This window comes from Schistocerca gregaria, chromosome 3 (genome assembly GCF_023897955.1).
Source record: "Schistocerca gregaria isolate iqSchGreg1 chromosome 3, iqSchGreg1.2, whole genome shotgun sequence".
NCBI lineage: Eukaryota > Metazoa > Arthropoda > Insecta > Orthoptera > Acrididae > Schistocerca > Schistocerca gregaria.
The window spans coordinates 338,101,168-338,115,900 of NC_064922.1; the positions used below are offsets into that span (position 1 = coordinate 338,101,168).

The window sequence follows — 14,733 nt, forward strand, 5'->3', positions numbered from 1 at the left end:
GTGGAGAGATGCCGTGAGCACAAAGCATGGACAGGCGTGGAATGACGTCTAGTTGTGTTGAGTGACGAATCGTGGTTCTGTACCACCTTGGACGACCACATCCACCGGGCAATGCGCTGGCTTAGGGAGAAGTACATTTCTTCCAATGCTCTGGAAATGTAAACTGATGTTACTCCTGTCGTCATGGTGCGAGAATCCATTGGGTGCGACTTCAGGTCGCCACTGGTAGTGACTGACAGTTGAATGACGGTACTGCGGTAAGTCACGGTCTTCCTGCATCCTCATCCGGCGGTACTAAGGTGTCATTTCGCAACATTATAATGGCACGTCTCTATGAATTGTCTGCTTGATTCTGAGGTACTCCCATGGCGAGCAAGATATCCAGATCTGTCACCGATAGAACTCGTTGGATCAGCTCGGATGTCAGTTCTGCCCCAGTTTCGGTATCTATCATGTTGTTGTTGTGGCCTTCAGTCTAGAGACTGGTTTGATGCAGTTCTCCATGCTACTCTATCCTTGCAAGCTTCTTCATCTGCCAGCACCTACTCAACCTACGTCCTTCTCAATCTGTTTAGTGTATTCATCTCTTGGTCTCCCTCTACGATTTTTACCCTCCACGCTGCCCTCCAATACTAAATTGGTGATCCCTTGATGCCTCAGAATATGTCCTACCTTCTCCTAGTCAAGTTGCACCACAAATGTCTCTTCTCCCCAATTCTCTTCAATACTTCCTCATTAATTATGTGATCTACTCATCTAATCTTCAGCATTCTTCTGCAGCACCACATTTCGAAAGCTTCTAATCTCTTTTTGTCCAAACTATTTATCGTCAACGTTTCTCTTCGATACATGGCTACACTCCACACAAATACTTTCAGAAAAGTCTTCCTGACACTTAAATCTGTACTCGATGTGAACAAATTTCTCTGCTCCAGAAACGCTTTCCTTGCCATTGCTAGTCTACATTTTATATCCTTTCCACATCGACCATCATCAGTTATTTTGCTCTCCAAATAGTAAAACTCATTTACTACTTTAAGCGCCTCATTTCCTAATCTAATACCCTCAGCATCACCCGATTTAATTCGAATACATTCCATTATCCTCGTTTTGCTTTTGTTGATGTTCATCTTATATCGTCCTTTCAAGACACTGTCTATTCCGTTCAGCTGCTCTTCCAGTTCCTTTACTGTCTCTGCAAGCATTACAATGTCATCGGCGAGCCTCAAAGTTTTTATTTCTTCTTCATGGATTCTAATTCCTATTCCGAATTGTTCTTTTGTTTCCTTTACTGCTTGCTCAATATACAGATTGAATAACATCGGGGATAGGCTACAACCCTGTCTCACTCCCTTCCCAACCACTGCTTCCCTTACATGCCCCACGACTCTTATAACTGCCATCTGGTTTCTGTACAAATTGTAAATAGCCTTTCGCTCCTTGTATTTTAGCCCCCCTACCTTCAGAATTTGGTATCTGTCATATCAAGGGCTAATAACAAAGCTTCAGGTCACCTAGCTTCAGGGGAGGATACAATGGCTTTATGACAATCTTTCCAATCGAATCAGTGCATACATTCAAGCCTGAAAGGTTGCCATATCACACTGATAAGTGGGTTCATACTGCCGAGCTCTTTGTACATTGGACTCAATTTTTTAATCATTGAAGTGACATGAAATATCCTCTCAATGTTTGAAGTTGCCTTTCATTTCTTTCTCCGCTCCTGCAGCCTTCGAATGTTTTAGTAGTCAGCACAACTTTATTATACTACGAGGAACACCATCCTCAGTATCTCCTTCCAACGATTTGGTGTTGTAATCACCTGTTCTGGACTCTGTCACATTGCTGTTCACCGGTTGTGTTCTTGCACACAAAAGCCATGGGTCGATGCTAGGTAATCACACATCCCCATTTAAAATAAAGTCCCTGCCAAATCTTAAATCCGGATCCATAACGTAATAGTCGCCTACACAAAGAGCAAAGTTGCTGCACTATGCACCTTGTCCTGGACAATTATCATAGCATAAGCAACAGGTACCTTGAAACTGCTCGTGATATCGATGAATGCTTTGGACTGTAGGAGGAATAGTGCGATACTTTCCAAGAAAGTGACACACTAGACTTGTAACTGTTACAGCTGTTGAAACGGCAAAGCGTTGAACTCCTTCTGTTGCTGTGTTGTTGCCATCTAGACTCGGCGCACAGTCGATAGTAACCAAGCAAAGTAGCTGCACTTGAGCAACTAATACTGGTAACCACATGAACTGAAAAGTTGTAATTGGACCCAAGGTGAGCTTTGAGAGTCAATGCGTAAGCTAAATTTTCACCGAAGTTTCTATCGTTTTTCATATAGCCTTGTAAAATCGAATAAATCGTTTTGAAACACCCTGTACATCCACAGAAGTTGATCTACACTGCTGGTCATTACAATGGAAAGATAGAAGAAAAGATAATTTTGCTTACTGTGCATAAACAGTGCAGTAAGAATACATGATTAAATATGTATGGATATTTCTACATTTCCATAAGGCTTCTGACACTAGCTCATAAGCGGCTTATAGTGAGACTACATGCTTATGGAATATCGACTCAGTTATGTGACTGGATTCGTGATTTATTGTCAGAGAGGTCACAGTTCGTAGGAATTGACGGGGAGTCATCAAGTAAAACAAAAGTGATTGCTGGTGTGCTCACAAGGTAGTATTGTAGGCCCTCTGCTGTTCCTTATCTGTATAAACGATTTAGGAGACGATCTGAGCAGCCGTCTTAGGTTATTTGCAGATGATACTCTCGTTTATTGCCTAATAAAATTAGGAGATCAAAGCAAATTGCAGAATGATTTAGAAAAGATGCCTGTAAGGTGTGAAAATTGGCAATTGATCCTAAATAATGAAAAGCGCGAGGTCCTCCACATGAGAGCTACAATAAATCAGTCAAATCTAAATTTACCTAAATACCTAGAAATTACAATTACGAACGACTTAAATTGGAAGAACACATAGAAAACGTTGTGGGGAAGGCGAACCAAAGACTGAGATTTATTGATAGAACACATAGAAGATGGAGCAGATCTACTAAAGCGACTGCCTACACTATACTTGTCCGTCTTCTTTTGGAGTACTGCTGCGCGGTGTGGGATCCTTACCAGATGGGATTAACGAAGTACATCGAAAAAGTTTAAAGAAGAGTAGCACACTTTCTATTTTCTAGAAATAGGCGAAAGAGTGTCACTGACATGATACAGGATTTGGGTGGGCATCACTAAAACAAAGGTGTTTTTCGGTTTGACGGAATCTCCTCATGAAATTTCAATCACCAACTTTCTCTTCCCAATGCAAAAATATTTCTTGACGCCTGCCTACATAGCGAGGAACGATCATCATAATAAAATAAGAGAATCGCAGCTCCCACGGAAAGATATAGGTGTTCGTTGGAATAATAGAAAATTATTGCGAAGCTTATTCCATGAACCCTCTGCCAGGCACTTAAATGTGATTTACAGAGTATCCATGTAGATGTAGATCTAGATGGATTTCACAGTATGCAGGATTCGAAATTTAGTGTACAGAGCTGCCATCTGTCGCAAGGAATAAAGGAACTAACGCAGATGAGTGTCTAACAGTCATTCCACGCTCCTTCAACTTTGTAGCTCAATTCATCAATCGTAGTAGTGGTGGCATACCAGTCCTTCAGCAACATGTGATCAGGCATTTGCAGTGAATGACTGATCTGGAGAACATGTGAACAACAGATCCAACCGTCTGTAACGATTAAGGTCAGCGCAGTAAGTGCGGTAGGCAGTCTTGCGTTATCTTGTTGAAAACTTTGGAGAGACCTCTAAGAAGGAGCACAGCCAGTGCCCTAAAAACGTCAAAAATATAACGGCTGCTCTCCAAATTACCGGCTGCGCGAACCAGAAATGATCGTGTTGTGTATCAAATGGCACCCATATCATCACGACAGACGTAGATGATGAAAGAGATCTGGCAACGTTCGTTCTCCTGGGATGCTCCACTCACTGATACGTCCATTGCGATGCTGTAAACAGAAAAAGACTCGTGTGAGAAGATGATGTGGTGGTACTCCTGTGATTAGTGTTATCTCCGTCGCACCACTGCCGGTGCAGTCTCCGCTAGTGCATCAACGGAAGCAGCATACATGGTCGCAATGCAGACAATACTTGGTAGTCCAAACATCACACTACTTCGTACATGATGTGGCTGCATGTTCGTGCAAGGGCGAGAAAATAATGTCTGGCCTATCGAGTGTTAATCGCGTGAGGCCGTGGAGTTCTGAGCCCAACAATTCCTTGTTCTCATGACAGTCGTGGATCGAGACCAACGAGAGCAGCATTATCGCAGAACTACACTGAGGTGACAAAATCCATGGGATACCTGCTAATATTGTGCCGGATCTTCTTTTTCCCGGTGAGGTAAAGCAGCTCGACGTGGAATTCACTGAACAAGTCGCTGGATATCTCCTGGGGAGATATTGTGCAATGCTGCCTCTATAGCCAGCCATAACTGCGAAAGTGTTGTCAGTGCAGGATTTTGTGCACAAACTAACGTCTTGATTATGTCCCATAAAAGTTCAATGGGATTCATGCCGGACGATCTGGGTGGCCACACCATTCGTTCGAATTGTCCAGCATGCGCTTCAAACTAATCGCGAATAATTGTGGCCCTATGACATAGCGCATTGTCATTCACAACAATTACATCGTTGTTTGAGAACATGAAGTCCATGAATGGCTGCAGATGGTCTCCAAGTAATTTGCTTGGACCAGAGGATCCAGTACATTCCATTTTTACCCAGTTCACACCATTATGGAGCCGCCACCAGCGTGCAAAGTGTCTTGTTGACAGCTTAGATCCTTGGCTTCGTGGGCTCTGCGCCCCATACGAATCCTACCATCAGCTCTTATCAGTTCAAGCTGAAATTGATAAGAGCTGATCGAGACTCACCTGTCCAGGCCACGGTTTACCAGTAGTCTAGCGTCCAACTATTGTCGGCACGAGCCCAGAAGAGGCGATGCCGTGGTGTTACCAAAGGCACTCGTGTCGGTCGCGTGCAGCTGTAGACCATTAAGGCCAAATTCCGCCGCACTGTCCTAAGGGATACGTTAGTCGCACGTCCCACATCGATTTCTGCGGTTATTTCACGCAGTGTTGTGTATCTGTCGTCACTGACAACTCTGCGCAAACGCCGCTGCTCTCGGTCGTTAAGTGAAAGCCATCAGTCACTGCGTTGTCCGTCGTCAGAGGTAATACCTGAAATTTGGTTCTGTCGGCACACTCTTGACACTTCTGATCTCGTAATACTGAATTTCCTAACCATTTGCGAAAATGGATGTTCCATGCGTCTAGCTCCAACTACCATTCAGTTCTCCGCGTCTGTTAATTTCTGTCGTGCGGTGATAACCACGTCGGGAACCTAATCACATGAATCACGTGACTACAAAAGACAGCTTCGCCAATGCAATGTCCTATTATACCTTGTGTACGCGATAGTACCACCATTTTCATATGTGCATATCCGTATTCCAATGTACCTCAGTGTATATGCAGGAGTTCGACAGGTCTTGCAGCTGTCGAATTCCGCCAGATATAAATATTGTGAACGCACGACACGTCTCAGCCTTTGGGTCGCATTCGATCCTTACTGCTGGCCCAAGTCAAACTTTTTTTTATCGCTCTCTTGTTCGATTTTAGGAAACCAAACGAAGAACACGTTTGGCAATACTGTCTTTAGCGGATTTCTTGAAACTGCGCGCCGGCCGGGGTGGCCGAACGATTCTAGGCGCTTCAGTCCTGAACCGCGTGCCCGCCTACGGTCGTAGGTTCGAATCCTGCCTCGGACATGGATGTGTGTGATGTCCTTAGGTTAGTAAGGTTTAAATAGCTCTAAGTTCTAGGGGACTGATGACCTCAGAAGTTAAGTCCCATAGTGGTCAGAACCATTTGAACCATTTTTTGAAATTGCGCGCGCAACGGCCTGGTTGGCTGACTTCAATGTCAGTTAACTCGGAAACGGCGACATGTATCGAATTCTTTCTTAGCAATTATATCTTAACAAACCCTGAGCACCCTCTAGATAACTACAACATCTGCAAAAAGACTGAGGTTATTGTCAATATTGTCCATCATTAATATACAATACCAACAGCAAGGGACCCAACATGCTTCTCTGGGACATACCCGAAGTTTCTCTTACATCTGTCAAAGATTCTCCATCCGAGATAGCTTGCTGTGTTCTCCCTATCAAAAAATGATCAATCCAGTCAAAAATATCGCGTGATACTCCATATAATCGTACTTTTGATAATAAGCCTAATGTTGTTTTTAGTCACATGTTTTTAGAAATCGAGAAATACTGCAACTATCTGACGGCCATGTCCAAGCTTTCAGTATGTCATGTGGGCCGTATATTGCTCAAACATGCAGTAAAGACTATTTATAAATCGACAAAGAAGATCAAAGGGTGTCTCAGATCAGCAAAGGAAGAAAGGGTTGGTTCAAATAGCTCTGAGCACTATGGGACTCAACTTCTGAGGTCATTAGTCCTCTAGAACTCAGAACTAGTTAAACTTACCTAACCTAAGGACATCACACACATCCATGCCTTAAGCAGGATTCGAACCTGCGACCGTGGCGGTCTCACGGTTCCAGACTGCAGCGCCTAGAACCGCACGGCCACTTCGGCCGGCTGTCATGTGGGGAAAGTACGATTTGACTTACATAAGATAGATATTTTCGCAATACATGTTGGTTAGGTTGGAGGACATCATACTGCTAGAGATACATCATTATGCCCACAACCAGAACATGTTCTAAGATTCTACAACAAACTGATGTCAAGGTTGCTGGACGATAGTTTTGCTGATCACTGCCGCTATCCCCTTGTAGTCAGCTGTGATCTGTGCTTTCTTCCAGCTACTGGGCACGTTTATTTGTTAGAGGGCTCTAGATCAGATAGTGGTTAAAAGAGATACGAGCTCAGCCGCAAATTCGGCATTCTGAAAGGGATTCTATCAGGCTCTGGAGCTTTGTTCAATTGTTGCAATTTCAGCTGTTAATTAACACCACTGATTAGCAACGCGGGGTAGCCTCGCGGTCTGAGGTGCCTTGCCACGGTTCGCGTGGCTACCACCGTCGGAGGTTCGAGTCCACTCTCGGACTAGGGGGCGTGTTGTCCTTAGCGTAAACTAGTTTATGTTAGATTAAGTAGTGTGTAAGCCTAGGGACCGATGACCTCAGCAGTTGGGTCTCATAGGAACTAACCGCGAATTTCCGAATTTTCAACACCACTCACACTGACATCAATGTCTCTCTTCTTCGCAATGGAACGAGGATTAAATTAGAACAGTTCTTCTTAGTAAAGTAACATTTGAAAATGGAATTCAATATTTTTGCAGTTCTCCTTTGCGAATGAGCATTTGAAAATAGGAATATTTGTGCTTTTCTTCTTCAACCTTCAGTTTCAGTCCCATTCTCTTCTAGTACCACGAACAGCTATTGCATATGACCAGAAATGCTTTGGATTATGTGTGAAATCTTTCGTGTTACCTGAAATCCTTTGGGTTGTGTGAGAAACCTTTCGATAACACTCTTCTGTGGTGGCAACTTTAGGCTTCGGCATTACACTATTTGACATCCCAATGAGTTTCAATCGGCATCTTCTTTTTATAGCCCAATGCTTTGCTTTACACCAATGAGTATTACATTGTAGCCTCGATGACTCTCATTCTGAACTGTTGCACCATGTACGTGACTGTATTTATCAAGTACATGGTCAACTGTTCTTCTAAACCTAAGCCACTATTCTTCTACTGTACATTCTTCTCTCCAAAGCTAAACGTTTCAAGTTTGGTATTGAGATACGACACTATTGTCTCTCTGTCTTGTTGGCTGAACATGTAGATTTTTCTACCTGTTTTGGATGCGGTTTGTACTTTGGTAATCATTGCCGCTGCTACAGTTACTTTGTGGTCACTGATACCCGTTTCTATCTGGACGTCCTCATAGAGTTCACGCCTATTTGTTGCTATTAGTTCCAATATATTTGTCGTGAGTAGGTTTTTGTACAGTCTGTTCTAGGTTGTTTCTTTCTCATACCAAAAATACCATTACCATTAACAATCGCGAGCACAACTAAATAAAATCATCCAAATCGGTGAAGCCGTTGTCAGTTGATGATCTTTCATACATCCCGCAATTGAATTGAGAGGATACGGAACAAAATGAACTTATGTCCAAAAATGCTTGGTTTCCAAGCTGGAGACCATTTATTCAGTCGTACTTTGTTACAGAGACTGCAGTCTAATCTCGCTGTACCGTGCAGTTACAGTTACACTATTCATGGTTTCCTCCTAGGGGTGGTACTGTTCTCCATACATCATGCTCTAGCGCCCTCTCCTGCCATAACAGTTGGTAATGGCGTCCTATTCACTTCTCTTGCTTACTCACTTTGTAGTGGATGATGATGGATGGTGATACATCGTTGTACGTAACGGTTCAGTATCCGAATCGAGAGCTTGCCGACATGGTGTCTACATACGTAAAGGCAAACGGCAGCGGGCGGCGGACAGTAAGGTTGTATCAGGAGACGCATCCCCGACGACAACAACCACAGCATTGAGGAAGCAGGAAATCATGAAGGACGTACCCGGAATGTTCGGACACCAAACTTGGAGAAAATGTGATTAACGCTGTGGAAGGCGACCACCGTGTCAGTACCAGGCAGTAGGCACGCCAGTACAGAGTAAGCCAGACGACCGTGTGGTACAGTCTCTATGACAGTTGATACTACCCTTATCAATTACAGTGTGTGCAGGACTTACTAGCGACAGACTTTCAAGTCGGGAGCAGTTTTGTCACTGGGTTCTTCACCAGGCAACCTCTATTCCGGGATTTATGTCTTCCGTCTAATTCACAGAAGAGGCCACCTTTGTGGTATCTTCAATTCTCATAGCATTCATGTGTTGGGTATTGGCGTTCTTGCGGTTCTGCTGGAAGAAGTGCAACTGATGATTCGAAGGGTTATGTGGCTGCTACATGATGGTGCTCCAACCCACTTCGCCGTTAATGTCCGGATGCATCTCAGTCGTAACTTTTTAGATCCATGGATCGGACGAAGGGGTGTCGTGTTTGCGGAACCCTTTCCAGATGTGCAGACATTGGAACAGTGTATTCGTGCTGCCTCTGACACGGTTCGCATGCAGCCTGGCCGATACGAATACGTGAGACAGAACATGCTACGGTACGTACACGCATGCGTTGAGGCACGTGGAAACTATTTTCAACACATACTGTAACTGCGGCTGCATGTTACAGCGCGAATTAGACAGTAGCCTCAGTAACAAAGTATGACTGAATAAATGGTCTCTAGCCTGGAAACCGTACATTCCCGAAAATAAGTTCATTAGACATTTTTTGTTCCTTATCGTCTCATCGATCAATCCGTAGAGTTTGTAAAGAAACATGTATACATTATCGTGTAAAAATTTTGCAGTAAATCGGTCAAGAACTTTTCGAGATTTTGGTAACAAAGTTCTCCCTGATGATATATACAGGGTGGTCCATTGATGGTGACCGACCCAAATACCCCACGAAATAAGCATCAAACGAAAAAACTACAATGAATGAAACTCGTCTAGTTTGAAGGGGGAAACCAGATGGCGCTATGGTTGGCCCGCTAGATGGCGCTGCCATAGGTCAAACAAGTATCATCTGCGTTTTTTAAAATAGGAACCCCCATTTTTATTACATATTGGTGTAGTATGTAAAGAAATATGAATGTTTTATTTGGACCACTTTTTTCGCTTTGTGATAGATGGCTCTGTGTGTGTGTGTGTGTGTGTGTGTGTGTGTGTGTGTGTGTGTGTGTGTGTGTATTTGTAATACGTAAAGGGGGATGAGCTGTTACGACAAATGTCGAAAAGTACTTGGCTATTTACTTGCAATTTTTACGCGATACTCTAATGAACATGCAGACAGACATATGATATATATTTCTGTAATGCGTTACACACACACACACACACACATATATATATATAAAAGAAAACATTGTTACCAAAAAATCTCGAAAAGAACTTGATGGGTTACTTCAAATTTTTACACGTTGCTGTACTGAACATTCAGACGGAAATGGAGATACAGACAGGGGAGGAGGACCTGGACAGGTACAGAGGGAGAACGTTATTCACAGAGAGGACCAGGGAGGGGGGATGTACAGAATAAGAGGGAGGGGGGATGAGAAGATGGGCAGGGATGGGGGACTTGGAAGCTTTGCCAGGTTCGCTAGTAAGTAAATAAAAGTGCAACTTGCACGAATTTTGTAGTAAACTGACACCTTTATGATTGTCGTGCCAAAGGTAAACATTGTGATGTCAGCATATCTCACAAAACCGACCTGAAACGTGGAGGATCTCAGAGATCGTTTCACACTTCGGGCAACTGCTCGCAGGTCTGTATATGTGACATTGTAACTCTGATCAGAGAATTATTCTGTCTGCGTAAGTCTACTATTGAAACAATATATTTTGCCCGCCCATAATTGGACATTATATTTCTTGAGGACTAGACAACATTCCATTAGAACTACTGTCAGAATTAGGAGAGCCAGTCCTGACAAAACTCTACCATCTGGTGATCAAGATGTACGAGACAGGCGAAATTCCCTCTGACTTCAAAAATAATATGATAATTCCAATACCAAAGAAAGCAAGTGTTGACAGATGCGAAAATTACCGAACTATCAGTTTAATAAGTCACAGCTGCAAAATACTAATTCGAATTCTTTACAGACTAATGGAAAAAGCCGACCTCGGGGAATATCAGTTTGGATTCCGTAGAAATGTTGGAACACGTGATGCAATACTGACCCTACGACGTACCTTAGAAGAAAGATTAAGGAAAGGCAAACCTACATTTCTAGCAATTGTAGACTTAGAGAAAGCTTTTGACAATGTTGACTGGAATACTCTCTTTGAAATTCTGAAGGTAGCAGGAGTAAAATACAGGGAGTGAAAGGCTATTTACAATTTGTACAGAAAGCAGAAGGCGGTTATAAGAGTCGAGGGACATGAAAGGGAAGCAGTGGTAGGGATGGGAGTGAGACACGGTTGTAGCCTCTCCCCGATGATATTCAATTTGTATATTGAGCAAGCAGTAAAGAAAACAAAAGGAAAGTCTGGAGAAGGTATTAAAATTCACGGAGAAGAAATAAAAGCTTTGAGGTTCGCCGATGACATTGTAATTCTGTCAGAGACAGCAAAGGACTTGGAAGAGCAGTTGAACGGAATGGATAGTGTCTTGAAAGGAGGATATAAATTGAACATCAACAAAAGCAAAACTTGGATAATGCAATGTAGTCGAATTAAGTCGGGTGATGCTGAGGGAATTAGATTAGGAAATGAGACACTTAAAGTAGTAAAGGAGTTATGCTATTTGGGGAGCAAAATAAATGATGATGGTCGAAGTAGAGAAGATATAAAAAGTAGACTGGCAATGGCAAGGAAAGTGTTTCTGAAGAAGAGAAATTTGTTAACATCGAATATTGATTTAAGTGTCAGGAAGTCGTTTCTCAAAGTATTTGTATGGAGTGTAGCCATGTATGGAAGTGAAACATGGATGATAAATAGTTTAGACAAAAAGAGAATAGAAGCTTTCGAAATGTGGTGCTACAGAAGTATGCTGAAGATTAGATTGGTAGATCACATAACTAATGAGGAAGCATTGAATAGAATTGGGGAGAAGAGGAGTTTGTGGCACAACTTGACTAGAAGAAGGGATCGGTTGGTAGGACATGTTCTGAGGCATCAAGGGATCACCAATTTAATACTGGAGGGCAGCGTGGAGGGTAAAAATCGTAGGGGGAGACCAAGAGATGAGTACACTTAGCAGATTCAGAAGGATGTAGGCTGCAGTAGGTACTGGGAGATGAAGAAGCTTGAACAGGATAGAGTAGCATGGAGAGCTGCATCAAACCAGTCTCAGGACTGAAGACCACAACAACAATAACAATTGGACATTTTATTTCTTGAGGATATGTCGGAGATGTTTTTCGCTGGCTGCATTCCACTTTTATGGCGTGTGAGATATGGTGTCCACTGCCCATTACGTTTCAGGTGGGGTCGACGCTGCTGTCCACCTTGCTGGTGGAGCGCGCGGGTCGCCGTGTGTGGCTGGTGCTGTCGCTGTCTAGCATGGGCACCTGCCTGGTTCTCTTGGGGATCTACTTCCACTACCACGAGCACACTCGCGTACCTGTGGCTGGTATCAGCTGGCTGCCGCTGCTCGCCATGTGTACATACCTGCTCACGTGCTCTCTGGGCATCGGTCCGCTGCCCTGGGCCATGATCGGCGAACTCTTCCCCGGCGAGATCAAGGGCATCGCCAGCTCCATCTGCGGTGGCACCAACTGGATCCTCTGCTTCATCGTCTCCAAGACGTTTACCAACATGGTGGACGCCTTCGGAATCGACGTCACTTTCTGGATATACGGAGGCACCTGTTTTGGGGCCACTACTTGGGTCTTCTTCTTCGTCATTGAGACTAGGAACAAGTCTCTCGCGCAGATACAGAAGGATCTCGAGGGGGTATAGTAAGCTTGTCTGTCCGTCCTTGCATCAAATGTCAGAGCCATTATACTATGCTATACCTGCGAATAACTCTTTTATATTCGAACTCTTCTCCGCAGCAAACTCATCCCTCTTTCCGTTTTTGTCTTCGCTTTCACCAGTCTTCTATTCATTAAAAAAAATTACATATTTTCTTTCTTGAGGAAATTATGCAATCAATGGCCGCAGAACAGCTGGTCTATATTGCACATGTTTCTAATGTTAGTACCGGTTTAGGTTCAGGTGAAGCATCTTCAGAGCTGTGGAGATTAAAAATAAAAGATCTAACCGTAATATAACGAGAGATTCACAACTTCGTTATTACACCAGGTACATTATTGTATTGGGGGTGGTTAGTTATTTAATTTTTCTTACCCCTACAGATCTAAACATGTTTCTATGGAACCGAAGAGTAATAATATTAGCCAAATTTGCAATCTAGGCGACGATGAAATATATTGTAGTCTACTTTTTATCCCATTTCCTTTCGTGGCATATCATTGCTGAGGTCTGCGAGTGAAAATTCTGTGTTCACATATTTAGATGGATTATTTCGTTCCCAAGAGGTGTCTTCTTACAAAAATTCTGAGTGCTCAGCCCGGCTGTAGAAATAAAACAACAAATAAGGTGCATAGCGCCTCGAAGCATGTGACAATATCATCCTCATCACATATTGTTCTTTATCTGTCGATAAAAGTTGTATATTCTCTTCGTTAATTTTCTCGTTTTTGTTGCATTTACTGTATTTCTGCACGTAAATTTATTAGGTATCTCTCATTTGCATCTTCGTAAACACTGCGAAATATCTCCAGAGTGCATTCTGGAGACAACAAACATTTGTTAGCACGTTCAATGTAAAGATGTTACGAGTACACAGTGAAACTTATCACATAACACGTGAAGCGGAAAGTAGGATATTTATTTAGCTAGCAATTGTTACCAGCATGCACTTTAGAAATATTACCGATTTGATACATTCTCGGCTAACAAGTACGGAACAGAGTCATCAAAACATATGTTAACTACAGGTGCACGTTTTTTGAACAAAGGCGTTCTCTTTGTATAGTTCCTTGCAATTATAAAAGTAGAATTGTCGTAAGACATGACTGTTTACTAAAGTGAGTGCATCACCTTCACAATTGCTTCTGTCGGAGTACTTCTCTGCCATTTAGTAAGATTTTGCTTGCTTGTGCAACACAGATATTTGTAAATAGATGAATCTATTCAATTTCACCCCTTATCTATTACCGTTCGTCTCTGTTGAGCTATGTGGGCTGTGTCATTCTTCCTCCAGTATGTATTCAAGAATAATTGAATACAGGCAAAATTTATATGTATTTTCAATAAAAGATACCGTCAAACTAAGGTAAACATAGTGCGCGGAAATGAGTAGCTATGCATTGTAAATAAGAAGCGATCTTCAAATTCTCTATCAGGTTCAATACAATCAGAATCTTTGTCATTTAAGCTTGTGTTAAGTACGGAACTCTTTGGGGTGTAGGCAACATTTATTTTCGAGTGTCAGTCACTTACATACTACTCATATTTGGGTGGATTTGTAAATGATGAAAGAGTATAAATAATTAAATATGCTGTTACATGCTTTATCTAGTCAATATCCCAGTGATGTTCCTTTTATTGTTATACATATGTGGTAATGGCAATAATATTTAATGTGTGTGTCCAGAACGGGATGTAGTTTTAAAGTGCAATTAAAACAAAACAAAGCACAAATGATGTATACAATACTTCTGTTTATCAAAATGTATATTTTCATCCAATAGTTTGTGCATTGTGTTTTCTTATTTGCTAATTTATTAATTAAATATGACAGTTTCAAACTACAGCACAGGTCCTTCTATACAGTGAGCATTTCTGGTCATTAAATACGTCTCGAGTTATTGATCCTGTTTAATGTCTTTATATATACTTGACGAGGCTCTTTTCGTTTAATACAATACTGGCTACTCGTGTAAATCCACAACTCCAGTCTGTCTCTGCTGCGCATTCATTGTAGATTACAACGCCATTAGTTTTCTTGAAATTTTAGCTTCCTTACGTTCATAATGTATATCAACCCTTCGTCATGTAACTTTCGAAGATAGTTGTGA

General features: G+C 42.4%; 1 protein-coding gene across 1 annotated transcript in view; it reads left to right on the forward strand.

Annotated features, from left to right (window-relative positions):
* LOC126355364 (facilitated trehalose transporter Tret1-like) overlaps window positions 1-14,405 on the forward strand; it is a 59,712-nt gene extending 45,307 nt beyond the window's left edge. Inside the window, exon 5 of the mRNA XM_050005657.1 lies at window positions 12,131-14,405. Within this exon, the coding sequence (XP_049861614.1) occupies window positions 12,131-12,607 (477 nt within the window). The 3' untranslated portion in view covers window positions 12,608-14,405. The remainder of the gene's footprint in view (window positions 1-12,130) is intronic.
* Window positions 14,406-14,733: the final 328 nt, after the last annotated feature.